The sequence below is a fragment of the Scardinius erythrophthalmus genome (genome assembly GCF_964197995.2).
Source record: "Scardinius erythrophthalmus genome assembly, chromosome: 7".
Classification (NCBI taxonomy): Eukaryota; Metazoa; Chordata; class Actinopteri; order Cypriniformes; family Leuciscidae; genus Scardinius; species Scardinius erythrophthalmus.
Genome location: NC_138227.1, coordinates 14,393,421 through 14,411,210, shown reverse-complemented (window position 1 = coordinate 14,411,210; position 17,790 = coordinate 14,393,421). Strand labels below are relative to the sequence as shown.

Sequence of the window (17,790 nt, the reverse complement as noted above, 5' to 3'; positions counted from 1 at the left end):
CTTTTCGGGAAGAAATCTGGAGAGAAAGAGAGAGACCGCTTTATCTCTTGCTCACCCACTAACGATTATGACATGACAAACCGTTGGCCCTCGTACTTCTTTCTCTTTTTCGACTGTGGGTGGAAATCCCCCTACGTCACAAATGGGGAAACCCCCAATATTCGTCGCCATGTCAACACGACTAACAACAGGTGAGTTTCTCTCAAGAAAGCGCATGAGTTATTATCAGGTACAGTCCCAATAATGAACGCCGTCCTTAAATAACCTAAGTGCGCTATAGCTTTCCATACGTCAAGTAGCCTAACAATAATAATAATTTATTTACTTTATATTATAGCCTATAAACGCAGCAATTATTTAAAATGTTAAAGTTTAAAATAAAAATGTTAAATAATCAAAAACGCATCATTTAATATATTAAATTACTTATATACAAATAATATTAGCAGTATCATATATTAATATTTAAATTATCGGTGACACACAGAACACCTTTCTTTCAAGTAGTAGAGAGAGAGAGAGAGAGAGAGAGAGAGAGAGAGAGAGAGAGAGAGAGAGAGAGAGAGAGTTTTGAAAGTCACGTGATCTAGAGTAAATATTGCAGAATAACAGGGTGTAATGAGGCACATTGCGCCTGTTGTTTTCATCATTGCATCAGCCTCGGTTAATACAGCACTGGTAAGGTAGAAACGGGTGAGCCAATAGCTGCAAATAACGCGTGTGATTTAGAGTCATTTTACATAATTGTTTTATTTATCGCTAGGCCTCTGTTAAAATACCGCCTACACAGAGAGAACAGTTTCCTATATCATACAAATTATATCTCTAGAGTAAGCTTTTACGTAATACCAAAACTTCTCAGTCTTGACATTTTCCCTCGGCCTGTGATGGTCATATGACAGACGTGCATAAAATGATCACGTGGACTCTCCCACGCGAAGCAAACACCTCCAGATTCAGCCAACAGCTCTTTCAGGTCACCATGCACTATGCCGTCACCAATCCCCATTACCCGACTGTTGCCAAAGGATTTTGGGCTCGAGTTTGGCGCGTGCAGTAGCCCGCTAACCAAAACTGCGAGTGGATCTACTCTGCGTGTTCCCATAAACACGTTTCACGGTAAAATCGCCCACAGACTGTGGTCTTCTGTGATCCACTGGCGAGAACTGCAGGCTCTGGAGCCCATCGGCAGCGGTGGATTCGGGATGGTGTTCAAAGGCACATACTTCGGCGAGACTGTGGCTGTGAAAAAAGTGAGATGTGTGAAAAACAAACTGGCTTCGAGGCAGAGTTTCTGGGCGGAACTCAATGCAGCGCACTTGCACCATCAAAACATTGTGCGCGTGATTGCGGCTACCACGTGTACGCCCGCGCACCTCAACACCAAAGACAACATCGGAACGATTGTGATGGAGTTCGCAGGCGCGCTAAACCTACATCAGGTCATTTACGGACTCACAGCCCCGTTGCCTATGGACAAGTGCGTGAAATATTCAATAGACATCGCCCGCGCGCTCCAGCACTTGCACGCGCATGTCACAGTCCACTTGGATTTAAAACCTGCCAATGTTTTAGTATCACAGCAGGATGTCTGTAAGCTCGCAGATTTTGGGTGTTCTCTGAAACTATCGAGCAAAAGCGACACCGTGACGCATCTGAGTGAAATCGGCGGCACGTTCACTCACCGCGCGCCCGAGCTGCTGAAAGGCGAGGACGTTTCTACGCGCGTGGACATTTATTCTTTTGGCATCACAATGTGGCAGCTCCTCACCCGAGAGTCGCCGTATGAGGGAGACAGGCAGTGTATTCTGTACGCTGTTGTGGCGTATAATCTGCGCCCATCACTCACTAGGGATGTTTTTACTCAGTCATCTTCTGGAAAGACATGTCAAAAGCTGATCAGCCGGTGTTGGGACGGCGACCCCGACATCCGACCGACCGCAGATCAGCTCGTCAATGAACTTTCTTTGATCTTATTGTGAATTTGCACGACAAAATATGTTTAGATCTGTTTTATTGTAATGATGTTTTGTAAGTTTAATATTGTAAATGTTTGCAATTTTTATTGTGAAGCAAAATTATTTTTAATATACAAAGAGCTTTAATTAAATGTTTGCTTGTTTAAATCGAGCCTTTTGTAATTTGTAATATTTCTGAGGTTAAATTTCCGTCATATTTATAAATAAATGTGAGAAGTTGAGAGCTGAACGTTTGTGAATTAGTTTCACTTTTGTAAAATGTATTTCTAGATCTTATTTTATTTATTAGTAAATAAACATCAGGTTTTACGCACATAATTAACATTTTTGAAAAAATATGACATGATTTTTCACGGAGCCTACTATTGGCCGCCATGTTGCTCACACGAATTGAATATAACTCTTTAATCATTGCAAATAAATGATTATGACAATAGAGGGCGAATAAAGCATTTCTCTTCAAACAAAACTTTTGCGTAGTGCTGCATCTACGGCGCTAGGTGTCAGCACAACATTCAAATATTATGCATATTCAATGTGATTAAATTTATGAATATGGTCATTGCTAAAAAAAAAATTGCTTTCGTTTAGCTCCCGGGATCATTATTGGTTTATAATGTACAGAAGGTGAAAACACGTATTTTAAATAAATTTAGGTTGGTGACTCAATTTGTATCATCCATAATTCTGCCAAGCTTTACAAAAACAGTTGTAGAGATTTTTCTAGAAGGTAATACTTTTATCTTTTTAGGGCCCATTATCATACTGCTTTATTATAGAAACACTAATTTACAACCCTGATAAATCCAAATATGCAACTCAAATGTAAATCTGCCACTAGTTTATGCTAAAACCATCATTGCCCTGTGAATTCAAGCAATACTTTTACTATTTCTGTTTCAATATATATTTAATACTAATATATATATATATATATATATATATATAAAGCAGTTATGGAGGGAAAAGTCTTTTTGTTTTGCAGTTATGGAGGCAAAACCACAAAACATTTTTTTTCAGGCAAAATATATTCATGCCAAACCCGAAGAGAAAGTACGCACATCATATGGTGCAATCAAATGTTGGTTCATTGATTGAGTGGTTTCCGTTTAAAATCTTTACAAAATGTGGATGTTCCTTGGATGTATTTAATGTTTTTATGAGACCAATGTCACACCTGTTAAAAGCCAAAATGCAAATACACAAGTCTTGAGACATGAATAAAACAATGTCCACTTTAAACTGCACTTATGCTTTACTATAAACATGAGTGATGAAATTTTGGAACGTACCAAAATAAAAGCTTAATCAATTCAGAATTACGGCACAAAAAAACAAAACAGGCATTGCGTCTCGCGCATTCTTGGACTGTGCTGTGTTGAGCCGGACGTGACATGGTGGTCCAACCGTGGAGTGTGTTCTTAGCAACTAGTTCTCAGAAAACTGGCAATTCAGCTATTGCTAGATGTTTGACGTCAGCATGATTACGTTTTACAAGCTGAGATGCTGTACAGTTTTAGGACATACAAAAGAAAATTTAGAGGCTTAGAAAATAATCATGATCAGTTATTATTAATAATATTAATATATACTTATATATTAATACCTACAAGGCTGTTATTTCTTTATTTTTTGTTCAAGTTTGCAACATCAATTCTTGTTTTAAAAACGTGGAAAGTCTCTGTCTTGCACAGGGTAGCGTTTGAACAGAATTGGCCTCCTCCGTCCTACACTACACAACTCTGCTTCCTGGTATCCCTTCACACATGGAATGAACAGAAAATAAGAACACAGAATCAGGAGAACAGCGAGGCTGTATTTGGCCTCTTTTCCTAACTCTTATACTTCAAAAAAACCAAAATGATATGTACTGCACTCACCCTATTCACTCCAGCCAATGGGATTTAATTATGGACCACCTAACCCTTCAAATTATTAGTGTTACCAACCCAAAAATATACAATACAGTACATCACGTTTTACTTCACTTTGACTGCAAAAATATGGGAGATTGAAAAAGAATGATTTCAGGAACTCTACATTAAATATTTCTTTTCCTGTGGATCCCACACAAACGAGGAACGTTGAACTGAACTTTTTTCCTGCAGTCTTTTACGTAATACCATTACTCCAGTTCCCTTCCCTGACAATTAAACATAAATTCAGCCTTGCAGATGCATTATCACACCGTCGCAAGACCAGAGGGCAAGAGAGGGGGTTAAAAGGGGTTAATCATTTTTCTTCTCCCCCTCTGATTTATCTGTGATGGCAGCGGTTGTTTCGGCAGCTCCTGGCTGGGCTGAGCTGTCCTTGGTCGGGTCGACTCCGCTGGTCCCGAACTCGTTGACACGGTTGGGGTCCACTCTGTAAATCCAGCGCTGGTACAGATAGATGAAGAAGACAACGTCTGTGGAGAAATGGCGGCACAGCTAATTATATAGTGGAAGATACTAATCGTCACGACACCAAATCATATCGTCAACAGGAAACGTACGAGCACGTACCATCTCTGAGACAACCTATTCTGTACATCATTGGCATCTTGATGACAAAGGCAAACAAGTCATCTATAAAGGTATTCAGGGCCTTGTAGGTGAGCATCCTCCAGGGAAGATGAGCTACTGACTTCATCTTGTAGTTGATGAAGAGCTGTGGTGTCATGGTGATGAAGCCTGTAGGAAACATGATGCATGATCTGTGAGTAACGCTCTTTTTGGTTTCTGCTTCTATGAAAACCCTTCTTCTGAAAAGCGCAATGGAAAAGTGTGTGATGATTGGTCAACCACATCAAACCAACACACTACTAACGAAACAACCAGGGCTCGCCCTCTTTTTCGTATGCCTTATGCGGGAATTACTAAAATTGTGATGTGTAATACAACTCAACACCACAATGGAGGCGTTTCAGGGAGTTCAGAAACAGTGCTTACTGATATAGAGAATAACTCTCTTAGGAGTGACTTTGTGCTATGTAATTTTGCAGAGCCTTTTTATGCTCAAACAGCAACATTTCACACTAAAGAAAGTTGAAAATGTAAAAAAAGCATAATAGGTTCTCTTTAACAACCAGTCAGTCTTAAAGGGGTCATATAATGGTACATGCACTTTTCCAAGTTGATTGCACTGAAATGTGTGTTGGCAGTGCCTGTACACAACCATGGTTGTGTACAGGCACTGCCAACACACATTTCAGTGCATGTTTTCCCGTCTCAAATCAAGCCGTTCGACCGTGTGACGTCACACGGTCGGACACCCCTCCCACGATTGTTGATTGACAGCAGCGTTTCAACACAGACCCGCCCTCGCTCGTGAGCGAGCTGTCAATCATAGTCCGCGCATCATTGTTGATACGCTGGAGCACTGTCTATGAGCAGAATGGCTTCTAAGCGATTGTGGTGTTCTGTTCTTGGGTGTAATAACGAACACATCAGTCATTTTGATGTTCCTAAATCCGAACCGCTGAAGACACAGTGGCTGAGTTTGAAGGGAATATTCCCCACGATCAACGTCAATGCTTTCATGTTTGCGCGAATCATTTCACACACCAGACTGCTTTACAAACGAGGGTCAGTATAAAGCTGGTTTTGCTAAGAAGCTGTTCCTGAAAAAAGGATCGGTACCAACTATTCGTGTTCCTGCTGCAGCTCCAGAAGAAGTGAGTGTAACGTTTTATTAACCTTTATATTAATCTTTGCAAATCGCTTGCATGCGTCACGATGAATGCGTCTAAGGTTTACACTCCGGGTACATTACGGCATGTTTTCTATGTACAACGTTCTCAATATAATTCATAATCCCAAGTTTATAATGAACAACGCGTTATGGTTATTGTGTTATTTCAAACGGTGTACGCACAGAACAGAGGGGTGGGGTGAGCAAAGCTCATTATCATTTAAAGACACATGCATTGAAACGGCGTGCTGAAAACAGAGCTGCTTTTGACCAGGTAAAATGAGTGTTTTCTTACAATACTAATGAGAATTTTAGGGGTGGGATGGCGCAGTACATGCCTTTGGTGTGAGAGACCCGGGTTCGAATCCACTGTGAGACACCATGTGTCACTGAGCAAGACACTTAACCCCTAGTTGCTCCAGAGGCGTGCGACCTCTGACATGTATAGCAATTGTAAGTCGCTTTGGATAAAAGCGTCAGCTAAATTAATAAATGTAAATGTAAATGTAAATATTACAAACTTTTAATTTAGACCCTAAAGAATCATATTAGCTTGTACAAAAATGGCATTATATGACCCCTTTAATGTGACACGCCAATAGAAAAATCTAACGCTCAAGGTGAGAAACTAAAAACAAAATAAAATAAAAGCACAAAACACAGGGCAAAGGTCAATCTGAATGTGCATAGCTTTAACAGCTGTCCTTAAATTTAAATACACACATTTTCCCACCCAAACATTCTAAAATCTCAAGCAAAACATGCCGTCAAGCACACTAATTAAAGCGTTAGTTAATTAGTTATCAGGAAGTACTTCACAAAATATTTTTAAATGACAAGTTTTGTAACTTCATAATGCTGAAATGTGTAATTTCTGTTCTACTAGCATCACCAAACAGAATTACAAGCAACACTATTAGCGACAAAGATTAGTGAAGCTAGGGTCATAGGTTTGATTCCTAGGAAATGCATGAAAATGTAAATCTTGAGTGCAATGAAAGTCGCTTTGGATAAAAGCATCTGCAAAATGCATAAACGTAAAGAACAAGTAGTTCAAACTCAGAACCCCATATAAACATATCAAAAAGCTGCATCCGAGTGTTAAAAGAAAAAGTTTTCCCATTACTTTCATTTTGAAATCATTAAATATCAATGTGTCGACATACATTAACTGCCTCCAGGCTAACTACTGGATTCCACACATGACTGCGTGTCCGTGTTGCAGACAGTGCTCTCTTTTTCTGTTTACAGAACTGTAGAAAATCCTTTGGGCCTTGAAGATTAAAAAGTGAAATTCCCCTTTGTAAGCTTATTCCTCAAGCATCTAATCACCATTTCTGATTTGATGTGGGCACAGACTCTGAGCATTCTTGCAATTATTAGAAATGCAATCAAATGAAGCCATTACAAACATGAAGTGAAGCCACACTTACCGAAGGTTAACAAGAACCCATAAAGCATACTCAGCACCCATGAGTACCAGCCTTTGTGTTCCACATATAATAAGCTATAAACTGCATAGCACCCAAAGAGAGGGTACAACAGCCAAGACAGGTACCTAAAGGCCATCTGGGAAGGGAAAAAACAAACAAAAATTAATCATAAAACTTGTAGAAATGATGTAGATTTTAAGAATGATCTCTAAAATGCAGCTTAAAAGTCTCTTACATCATCATAGATTTTGGTTGAAGACTGCACATATGTGGACTTGTCTTTAAAAGTCAGTCGTGGCACAATTCCAGCAATCCTGTTCTCTCTGTCCAGCTAGGAAAAGAAAAACAAGAATCAACATCGAGATCGAAGAATTCAAGCCTAGGCATTAGAGTGAAGTTATCCAAAATGCCTGGTAGTGGCATCATCTCACCCTGACGTCCATGACTTTGGTAATCTTCCAGAAATCGATGAGCAGGCCGATGAATACGCTGACCTGGACGACGAAATTGGTCTCGTTGTCCAGTATATAGAGCAGCACTACCAGAGACTGGAACACCCCGAATATGATGGAGCGCACAGACAGGCCCTCGAGAGACTGGCGGCTGTTCCAGAACTGGATATCTGCAGAGAAAGTGAAATGAGAGACGCCAGAACCCACAAGTCTCAATCAATTAACACACGTATATACATCAGTATTTATTTACCATTCTTGAAGGCCAAGAACTCAAAAATGCTGTGGACGATGGAAACCACGATGGTCAGGCCCAGGAGGTATGGATTGGTCTCAAGTAGAGCCACCTGTTCAGGTAATAAGCAAGCATATTAGCACAAGACCTTTTAATGGCATTTCTCAAAGTAGTTACTCTGCATGTAATTTTAATATTACATCACTCAATTAATATTCATGAGTCAGGCTGAGGAGGTTATAACTGAACACTTAACAACAATACAGATTTTTCCCAATAAAAAATTGTGGTTCCAATAGCCAAAATGCATTTCATTTCTGCATTTTAACAATAATTAAACTAAAAGAAAAACTTTTTCTTAGCCCTGGGGAATAGATATATAGATAAGTATATATAGATAATATAGAGAAGTATATAATAATAATAATATCATCATTAACGCTATGTCAGGTTGTTTTGTGCTCTAAATGGTCTGAATGTTTTTTTTTCTGACCATTTAATATATTCGTTGCTTATGGATATAAAAAAAACAAGTTAATATGAAAAAATACACTAAATAAATACAGCTACATGTGGTGTAATGGGCAGTATTCTTTAGATACTTAAATGCCTGTAGTTATGAAAAATCAAAAGCACATTTTCTACGGTCTAATATCCCATGTATCAAACATCAAAAGTGATCAGCTGCAAATGATATACAAATAAAATAAAACTGATATTCTCTTGAGTGCAGTACAGACCTTAACAGAATCCTGGTCCTCATCTGACTGCTCATAAGTTTCCTCTCCCAGGAAGTTCCAGGGGGAGCGGGCGCTCTGGGCGGCATATAACTGCCAGCGCCACAAGGACAGGGGGCAGTAGGAGAGCCGAAGGGGCAGATTCTCCAGGGTCTCATTTATAGGGTAATAGTCCTTCTGCAGGTTCCAGTAGTCATTGAAATAAACAATAGGATAATAGTCTCCACTGACTGCATCAAACTTCACATCTGAGAGAAACAGAAGGGCTCAGGTTAACCAGAGGTGATTCTAGATCAGTCATACAAGATCTGGCAACTGACAACCTTGGAATAATATATTGATGATGTGATTATTCATATAACGAGGTTTGGGCCATACAAATTACGGGAGTTTCACGGGAGAAATAACAAAATGGGGGGGGGGATACTTACAGGTATGGTGGGGACATTCCGAGAGAGATTGTGATTGACCTACACAATTAATGTTATTAATCTTTTCGGGCTTATGCTACTCTGAACAATGCCTGAACTTCGTATTTTGAAGCACTTCTTGCGTTGTTTCTTGCCTCTTCACGATGACTCGCTTAATTTAGTCCTAATTTGTAAGTCGCTTTGGACAAAAGTGTCTGCTAAATGACTAAATGTAAAATTTTTTTTTTTTTTTTTTTTTTTTTTTTTTGTGCTAATTGCATGGGATCACGGTCAAAATCCCCAATATATCAAAAATATATCAATTAATTTATTTGTTCCAAGGAAAATAGTTGTACACAGCTGTAAATTATCAAGTTTTATTTATTATGGTTTTATATATCTGCATACTGTTGGGTACCACATTTCCAAGTAAATACCATACTTTTTTAGGGTTACTTTAACTTATTTATTGAAAATGTTATGTTTCAATAAATAAGCTAAACCCCCAAACCAACCCACCGGCCCACTTCAACTTTTCGATTTGATAATCCGGCCCTCGAATGAAGCTAATTGAATAGCCCTGGTCTATGGCTTTGGACATAATAATATGAGGCAGTTTAGCACAAAATATAACTTACGCTGGTCAAGGGGAGGGGGGACAGAGCCTTTCACCCAAGCTGTGTGATCGTCCACCATGTTGATAGTGAGGTTGGGATGCCAATGGGATATGATCTCCACAGGCCCATGACTCTCAGCCCGCTGAGAATGCACAAACATAGCAAAACTTCACATCCTATGTGTCCTTCATTGACAAGGCAATCCCAGAATGCACAGCATGGGGAAAATGGATGGTGGAAGATCTAAGAGCAATGTCGATTAACTTATTTCACTGAGGCAGCTCAAGGTTTTGGAAAAGAGCTTGTGTCTCAAACTTACCTTGATCATTTCTGGATCAGCTTCTGTTTCTCCCGTCAACAGGTTCTTGGTCTTGAGGAACTTCCTCCTCTTGTACTTGTTGAGCACTGTTGAAGTGGAAGTGTGTGAAAACAGGCTCTAGGCTTTAAAGTGGGTTCACCCATGCACTGATAATGTGTTATTACAGGCCTGCTGACACAGCCAAACGTGTGAGCAGCAAAAACACGCGTGTCACAGAGGTGAGTGAGAGAGTGCAAGAAACAAAGGCAAAAACTGGACAAACTCACTTCGAGTGGTATGGACCGTGGATAGCCTGCGGTACTGGCCCTTCCGTTTGGGGTCTGGGTGGAAGCCACTCTTGGTGAAGTAAATGTGGATGTATATAGAGCCGTTCTGCTTCAAACTCTGTATTAACAAAAACAGGCAGGCCATCAGTAACAGTCACTCAACACAAGGATTTTATACACATAAAATTATATTATTGGATTTTTACAGTGCCTACTAAATATAATTCTATTCATTCATTTAAAAATGAATGTCACTTCTTTGCATCTCTCAGATATATTGCATTCACATTTACAGCAAGTATTCACGTCCCACCTCAGAGATGTCCAGCTCTTGGTAATGCTCGTAGCAGCCATCCCCCAAGTCCCCTGTAGACCAGTCTCCATAAACCAGATCTTGCTGGTACCAGAATAATGCTTCTGTATTGTTAAAATCTGTAAATATCTCATCCTCAGAGATGTATACATATAGATCCTGTGAAAAGACAGGTAACAGAGAACATTGTGTTATCAAAGCAGCTACAAACCTGACCCTACTCAGGATTTGGTTAGGAGGTTGATTATATATCCTGGTTATATATGTAAAATGCAGATGGGAAAGGTCTTGATTATGAATACCATAAGGGTGTCCTTGGGGAAGAGGTTTCTGCTGGGCAATCGCGGAGCTCCAGCTGGAGTGGTGGGATCTGGAGTTGATGGACCTCTGCGGAACCAGCTGCTTATAGCCCAGATGATAAAAATCCTGAGCAATACACAAACACAAAAGCAAACTCATATTAGACTTCAGTTAAATGATGTTCAGGTGTAGTAATCCCAAAACTCATGATGCAACACAGTTGCGTTATATTGTCACGTATTATTTGAGAAAGTATTCCATAAAACAGTCCATTTCAGCCCACCTTAAGTATGAGTAAAGTGAATTTGAAATACCACTGGTGAAGGTAATGACTGTACCTGTGACAATAAATAAAAAATTTAAACCAAAAATATATATATATTGCATAAGTATGTTAACTTAAGTATCCAAACCCCTTGACATCAATTAGAGCACCTCTGACGTTCAGTTGCTTTACCCTCACGGGATGTCCATTGAGTAATATAGCCCTCTGGGCTCACATTGGGGTTGTTGCAATATCTTCAGCAGGCAATACCAATAAATGTTGACAATTATCCAAAACCAATGTTGATCACCGCAACCTGTGTCATTTATTTGCATAAATATTACCAAATTAAACTGTTCAAGTGCATTGAAACAGAGTATACCAAGCTAAAACCCAACCACATGATCTATAAGTTGCCATCCACAGAGTTTTACAAAACAAACCACCTCTGTCAGGGGACCAAAGTGTGTTCTGAAAGTACATGCGTGGACACCATGGAGAAAAAAAAAACCACAATTATAATGTTAAACAATCAATTAGGTTCACATTAAGGACTCACCTGAAGAGGACACCTTTAATCACCTGCCAGGCATTGGGTTGCTGTTGCTGCTGCTGTTGTTGGGGGTCCTGTGCAGTCGCCACTGTCTGAGCGTCCTGACCTGAGGGAGCTGCCCCATTACTGCTCACCTGCACAGAGCATTGAACAGTGATGAACAAAATTACCATGAACATTTACTATATAACACATAGTGATAAAGATGTTAGACAAAAAGATAGAACAAACCTTTTATCAAATTTTGCACTTTAGTTTTGGTTATATAATTGATAATTAACTAAGCAGAGAAAATATAGCCAAATTTTACAACTAATCTACTTCATACATGATTACAATTACTTTCCTTAACTCTGACATTTGGTAGGGTACCAGCTAAACCAGTACTGACAAAACAGGAAATATTAATTAGAGAAAACAAAGCCACAGGCATTTTTGTGTGTGTGTGTGTGTGTGTGTGTGTGCTATACCGACAAAAACTGCTGCAGCTTTCTGAAAATGAGAAAGCCTGATAGAAGTCTGCCATCAACTCAATCTAAAGAAAACTAAGCGTGACCAGTTTAAACCATGACCAAGAAAGAAAGATATCATGATTACCATAAATGTATTTTCCCAAGCTCATAAAGAGACGACTGTAGCTTTCATCTAGCTCTGTATTCCCACTGTTCCCCCTTTTTTTTTTGATCAGTTAAAAGTAAATTGCCTAGGAAATGATTTAGATTTGACACACACCAGGGACCACAATGATTCTGTTTACAATCCAGTTGTCTAAAGATTAGATATAACAGCTCTGACATGACAACAATACATCCCAAAAGGCTTGTCACCAAGTTACATATAGAATATAGAATACAAATTTTGGTCTGAACACAAAACCAACATAAGAAATCAAGCTTGGGATGATATTAACATTTATGCACTTGTGTAGAATTTATTTTAATCTTAAAACTCTCTATTAGTGGGTCCTGGACTGTTCTTTTTGACAGACCTCAGGCAATGAACGTGGGCAGCCAATCCTCTTTCTGAATATGGGGTCCCCCAGGGCTAAGTCCTAAGACCTCTATTGTTCTCAACACTAAAATCAAAGTCCATTGTAGCTTTCTGATGATATGACAAAGGTTAGGCTAACCTAATCACAGATGATGGAAAATGGCCTTTCTGGAAAAGGTGGATACCCTGATGCTGTGTTGTCATGGTAATTTTGTCAACATAACCAATTTAACCAGTTCACTTACAGAAACCCCATCTAGAGCCTGATTAGTGCTAATGAACATAATGATAAAAAAAAAAAAAAAAAAAAACATTGCAAATATAAAAACCATTTATAAATGACATCAGGCCAGTTTTCTTTGTTTCCAATAAAAATAACAAGATTGAGAAGTCAACAGAAATACTGAGAAACTATTATCCAGTTGTTTACATTAGGCAGCCCACTTTTGTTTTGGAAAAAGTGTTGTAAACCTGAGTAATGTCTATAGTTCATAACACATATATGACCTTTATAACCTGTGTAATCAGTAACCACAGGGTTATTCATCCAGATGAGTGAAGCTAACCTTGCTGCTTAATTCAGCAGCAGGCCAATAGTAAGTTCTCCCTCCTGAGCGTTTAAGTCTATCTCAGACCAACCCCACCAGAAATGGATAACCAAAGTCTTTGTGTTCGCTGGAAAATTACAGTATGAAATCTCTGTATGAAAGCAGATCTCTATGAACAGGGCTGATCATCCCTGACTTAAGCCATTTACTCAAGTAGCTGACGGCACACAGCATACTATAATCATTAAGTTACAAAACTTCTAACCACCACTACAGTTCCTCCATTTTCACCCAAGACACGTACTATTGTATCATTAACGTTACATGGTCTAACTGGAGGATTAGTGACCAGGATTGCACAATACTGCCATCTTTAAACTGCTTTGACATGTGAAGCTAACGAAAGAGCTAGGCAGCTAGTTAGCCAGCATGCTAAGAATGATCAACTCATAGACATCAGCTCAGTATATAGAAGTTTCTGAACAACCATATACAATATTGGCTGTTTCTTAAAGCCAAGTCAGCTGTCTAACTAGACAGCGTTTGAAGGCATCAAATGAGCTTTCAAACGTGACGATGCCTTAAAATGCTGTCAAAGGGAGCAGTAGCTTACTCATTTTTTAAATAACGTTACAGCCTGTGAGATAGAAAATGGTGTAAATTTAGCTTTGTAAAAAGGAGATGTGCCGGTAATAATAAGTCACACAATCGGACAAGACCCTGCGTGACTCAGACAACATTGTTTTCTCCCCCACTGCATGCTGAATTAAAGGGGTCGCTGATTCACACCGGCAATCTGGATTTCTTCTTTAAAACGTACAGGAAGCAAGTCTTTACTCTCGTGAACTTGTGGACTATATGATAGCTGTTCGTTGACAAGTCCATCTGACGGCTATACTTTATTATTTCGACTATTCTTACCTCTCCGTTGCTTACGGACAGCTGCTGTGTTGCTTGGGTCTCCTGCGCCGCCATCTTACCTGTCTCTATCGCACACTGTAATGTGGTGGTATGTAATCTGATATATCGCGAGATTTTCTGTCTGGGAACTACCAATATCTGCGAATCGGTTCTTTCGAACAGTTCGTGTCAAAGAACCGGTTCAAAACCCGTCATGCGTGATAGCATATTTCAAGCTCCAACGCGTTCCAAAAATCCATGTAACACTTATACATAATATTATACATATAATATACATAATGCTATAAGTTTTGTTAATAAAGTTATTTGTTGCAATTTCATTCTATGACTCAGCTCTTAACATAAATAGACTACACACCGCATGGTTATAGGTTTGTTTAGTTTTGACATTTATTTAGTTTTTCCAATTAGTATTTAGTCTTACCAAAGCTGTTTGTTCGTTTTAGTTTACATTTTCAATTAATTTTAGGGTCCAAACACAGAAGGTGCTGGAACCCTGATGTGTTTGTATCATAGACTGTAAGGTTTGTATAGTAGCCTACTGATCTTCTTTTTCTTCTGCCCTAAAAGTCCCTGGGTCTTAGGTGTCAGATACCGTAAATCATTGACCCCAAACTTTGCAGGATGGTCCCAAATCGTGCACCGCTACTCAGGTGTACAGACATACACCCAGTTGACACAAGGTGGCGCTATAATAAGTAAATTTTCATTTTGGATCATTGGAACTCTAAGGGCTAGAAACAAAATCGCCTACTTTCTTGAGTAACGTTATGCGCACTAAACCGCCTCACATGAAGTAGGTCATCCAGGGTTCTTCTTGCCTACGCTTTTATGAGTAGGCCTACTGTGAATTTGGACATAAATTGTCACATACTTTTTTTTGCCTATAGTAGGGAAGTATGTGATTTCGGATTCAGCATTTTTGTCTGATTTCATTTTCGGCAATAAAATGTTTCCGCCATTCTGATTTTTTTTAAAACATACTTTTTCAAACTCCTCCCCACTAAACATTGGACGTCGGATAGACGTGCAGATCATGTCTATTTTGGGTCCGTCGGTCCATGACCAATTCTGGACATCTATTCAACGTCCAAACTAGGTCCACTATTTGGACGTCCAACCATGACCCAACATTGATGTTCAACATTTGACCTTTGAACTAGGTAATTTTTTTGGACGTCATTTGGACGTCTATGACAAGAGCAGGACATTTACATGATTAATATGTAATTTTTTTATTTACAAATATCAACATTGTTGTTATCAACATGATTAATACATATGAATACAGATTATTTATAACTATTTAAGATCTTTTCCCAAAAACTCCATTTGATTGTCTCAGGAGCAGGTGAGAACTGGAGACGCATACGATGATATAATTCTGTAGCTCAAACAGAGAGTTTGAGAGTTGGCACTTGCAATGTCTATGTCATGGGTTCGATTCCCACTTGAAGGAGTGAATAAAATCCAGTGAGTGAATTCGGACAGCCGTTGAGCATCGGTTGTACACTCGTTATTGTAGTGCAATGTGGGATTAAATAAGTACACTCAATAACGTCCAGTTTGGTTTCGGACACCACTACAAATGGCTGTCCCCTCAAATAGTGCCCCATTTAAGGGTATAGGGGGTGATTTCGGATTCAGCTGACTAATAGTAATGACTAACAAGGAACACGTGATTAATCAAACAATGAACCAAACAATGAGAAAATAGGACACATAACCACAACAACCAATGAGAACAACACAGAACTAGGGAAGCACATGATGATCACATAGGAATCACATGACAAACAGGAACCATGACTGTGACTAAACTTCAGAATAAAAGATATGAACCATGAACATAAAACAACCAAACTAGACATGACACCAATAAAACCATACACAGTTTAAATGCTTTCCATTTAAAATGAAGAGACAATTTTATAGGCCTATGTATTTTTCACAATAAAAGCCTATATTATAAAATTTCTATAAAAAGACATGCATTGCTGGTGTGAATAATAAAACAAACACTTATGTGTTAAACTGCAAACATTAGGTTATAGAAACATAGAAATGAATTATAAAAATGAAAAGGGACTTAAGATAAATGCTTCAGATAAATAAGGTTTTGAGCTGCAAATGATATCTTCACATTCATTTGAAATTGTCCTGTGACATCCTAATTTATGAGATTGAGATTGAGTCCACACATACAACACATATATCATCAAACTTAAACAAACATCAAAATTATCATTCAAGATTCAACAAATGTGCTATAAAAACTACATCATAAGTTTCAATTGGATCACTATTCAAATGAGCTATTTGTACTTGGACCCCGATAACTGCTGCTTGCGGCTATATTTAAAATTTTTAGTTTATAAGTAGCCTATATTTTTGTTTTTATTTTATTTCAGCTAACACACATGAGTAGGCTAAATTACTTGACAGGGGACAATTTTTATTCCTTATTCTGTCCAGATTACACATATAGGTCTAGTAGTGTTACTAGATTGACATCCAACATATAGAAATAACAACCAGGGGCTGATTGAGCATTTTGTATCCCTTTATTTTTGAACAGCAATGGATGGTGTGATTAAACAAACTAAAACATTAATCTTGAAACATTGAGCACACACTCATTTCAGAAATTCACAAATGTCTAAAAACAACTAAGCTGCAGACAGTGCGTGCCCAGACCTTTTTGACAGGCAGGATCACTCAATGGTGGTGGTATGAAGCTTTGACTTGTCTTGTTTTATCTTTCCACTTCAAAATAAAAATATTGTTTTTGCTCCACAAATCCTTCATTAAAGATAGACACAAAATTAGATCAGTCAACCTCAAAACTATTTTGACTTGATTAAATCTGACAAATGATGATGTTCAGATATAGCCATTCATCAAATCCATTTTTTTACAGTCTATGGTACAGACATGTATTTTGAGCTATCACAAAAATAGACGGACTCGGAATGGACTCGGAGGTTTTGCTAACTTTATAACCACAAAGTAGCCTACGTTTGGCAGATTTTGACACAATGGTAAAACAAAAATCTATTTCAGTGACCAGCACTGCGTCGGTTATTACACCATCATGTTAACGATCAGCCTAACAGTATTTGATTAGGTACAATTCATTCATATCGAACATTAAGCAAGCTTACCTGTACGCTTGTGCCAAGGGTCCAGAAATGAGCTGTGTCCAGTGCTGTACGTTGGTGTTGATCTCTCAGACTCGGTCAACCAAAAATCGATAGATTTTCTATCACATTTCCCGGTCAACTATCGATGCATTTTCAATCATATTTCCCGGTCAACTATATATCGATGCATTTTCAATCATGTTTCCCGGTCAACTATACACTCACCTAAAGGATTATTAGGAACACCTGTTCAATTTCTCATTAACGCAATTATCTAATCAACCAATCACATGGCAGTTGCTTCAATGCATTTAGGAGTGTGGTCCTGGTCAAGACAATCTCCTGAACTCCAAACTGAATGTCAGAATGGGAAAGAAAGGTGATTTAAGCAATTTTGATCGTGGCATGGTTGTTGGTGCCAGACGGGCCGGTCTGAGTATTTCACAATCTGCTCAGTTACTGTGATTTTCACGCACAACCATTTATAGGGTTTACAAAGAATGGTGTGAAAAGGGAAAAACATCCAGTATGCGGCAGTCCTGTGGGCGAAAATGCCTTGTTGATGCTAGAGGTCAGAGGAGAATGGGCGACTGATTCAAGCTGATAGAAGAGCAACTTTGACTGAAATAACCACTCG

General features: G+C 38.8%; 3 protein-coding genes across 3 annotated transcripts in view; 2 read left to right on the top strand and 1 right to left on the bottom strand.

The window, feature by feature from the left end:
* LOC308693715 (E3 ubiquitin-protein ligase TRIM39-like) overlaps nt 1-17,790 on the top strand; it is a gene marked incomplete at both ends in the record, with an annotated part of 764,022 nt that overhangs the window by 599,554 nt on the left and 146,678 nt on the right. The window lies entirely within an intron of this gene.
* Nucleotides 607-2,408, top strand: mos (v-mos Moloney murine sarcoma viral oncogene homolog). Its single transcript, XM_081369974.1, has one exon. It carries the CDS (start codon nt 990-992, stop codon nt 1,980-1,982), a length of 993 nt encoding a protein of 330 aa, XP_081226100.1. The 5' UTR covers nt 607-989; the 3' UTR covers nt 1,983-2,408.
* clptm1 (CLPTM1 regulator of GABA type A receptor forward trafficking) lies at nt 2,997-14,113 on the bottom strand. Its single transcript, XM_081371181.1, has 14 exons — nt 14,011-14,113; nt 11,558-11,685; nt 10,736-10,859; nt 10,434-10,592; nt 10,121-10,238; nt 9,855-9,940; nt 9,557-9,677; nt 8,512-8,756; nt 7,790-7,883; nt 7,516-7,706; nt 7,320-7,415; nt 7,085-7,220; nt 4,484-4,651; nt 2,997-4,386 (listed from the first exon to the last, which is right to left on the bottom strand). Exons 1-14 carry the CDS (start codon nt 14,062-14,064, stop codon nt 4,208-4,210), a joined length of 1,899 nt encoding a protein of 632 aa, XP_081227307.1. The 5' UTR covers nt 14,065-14,113; the 3' UTR covers nt 2,997-4,207.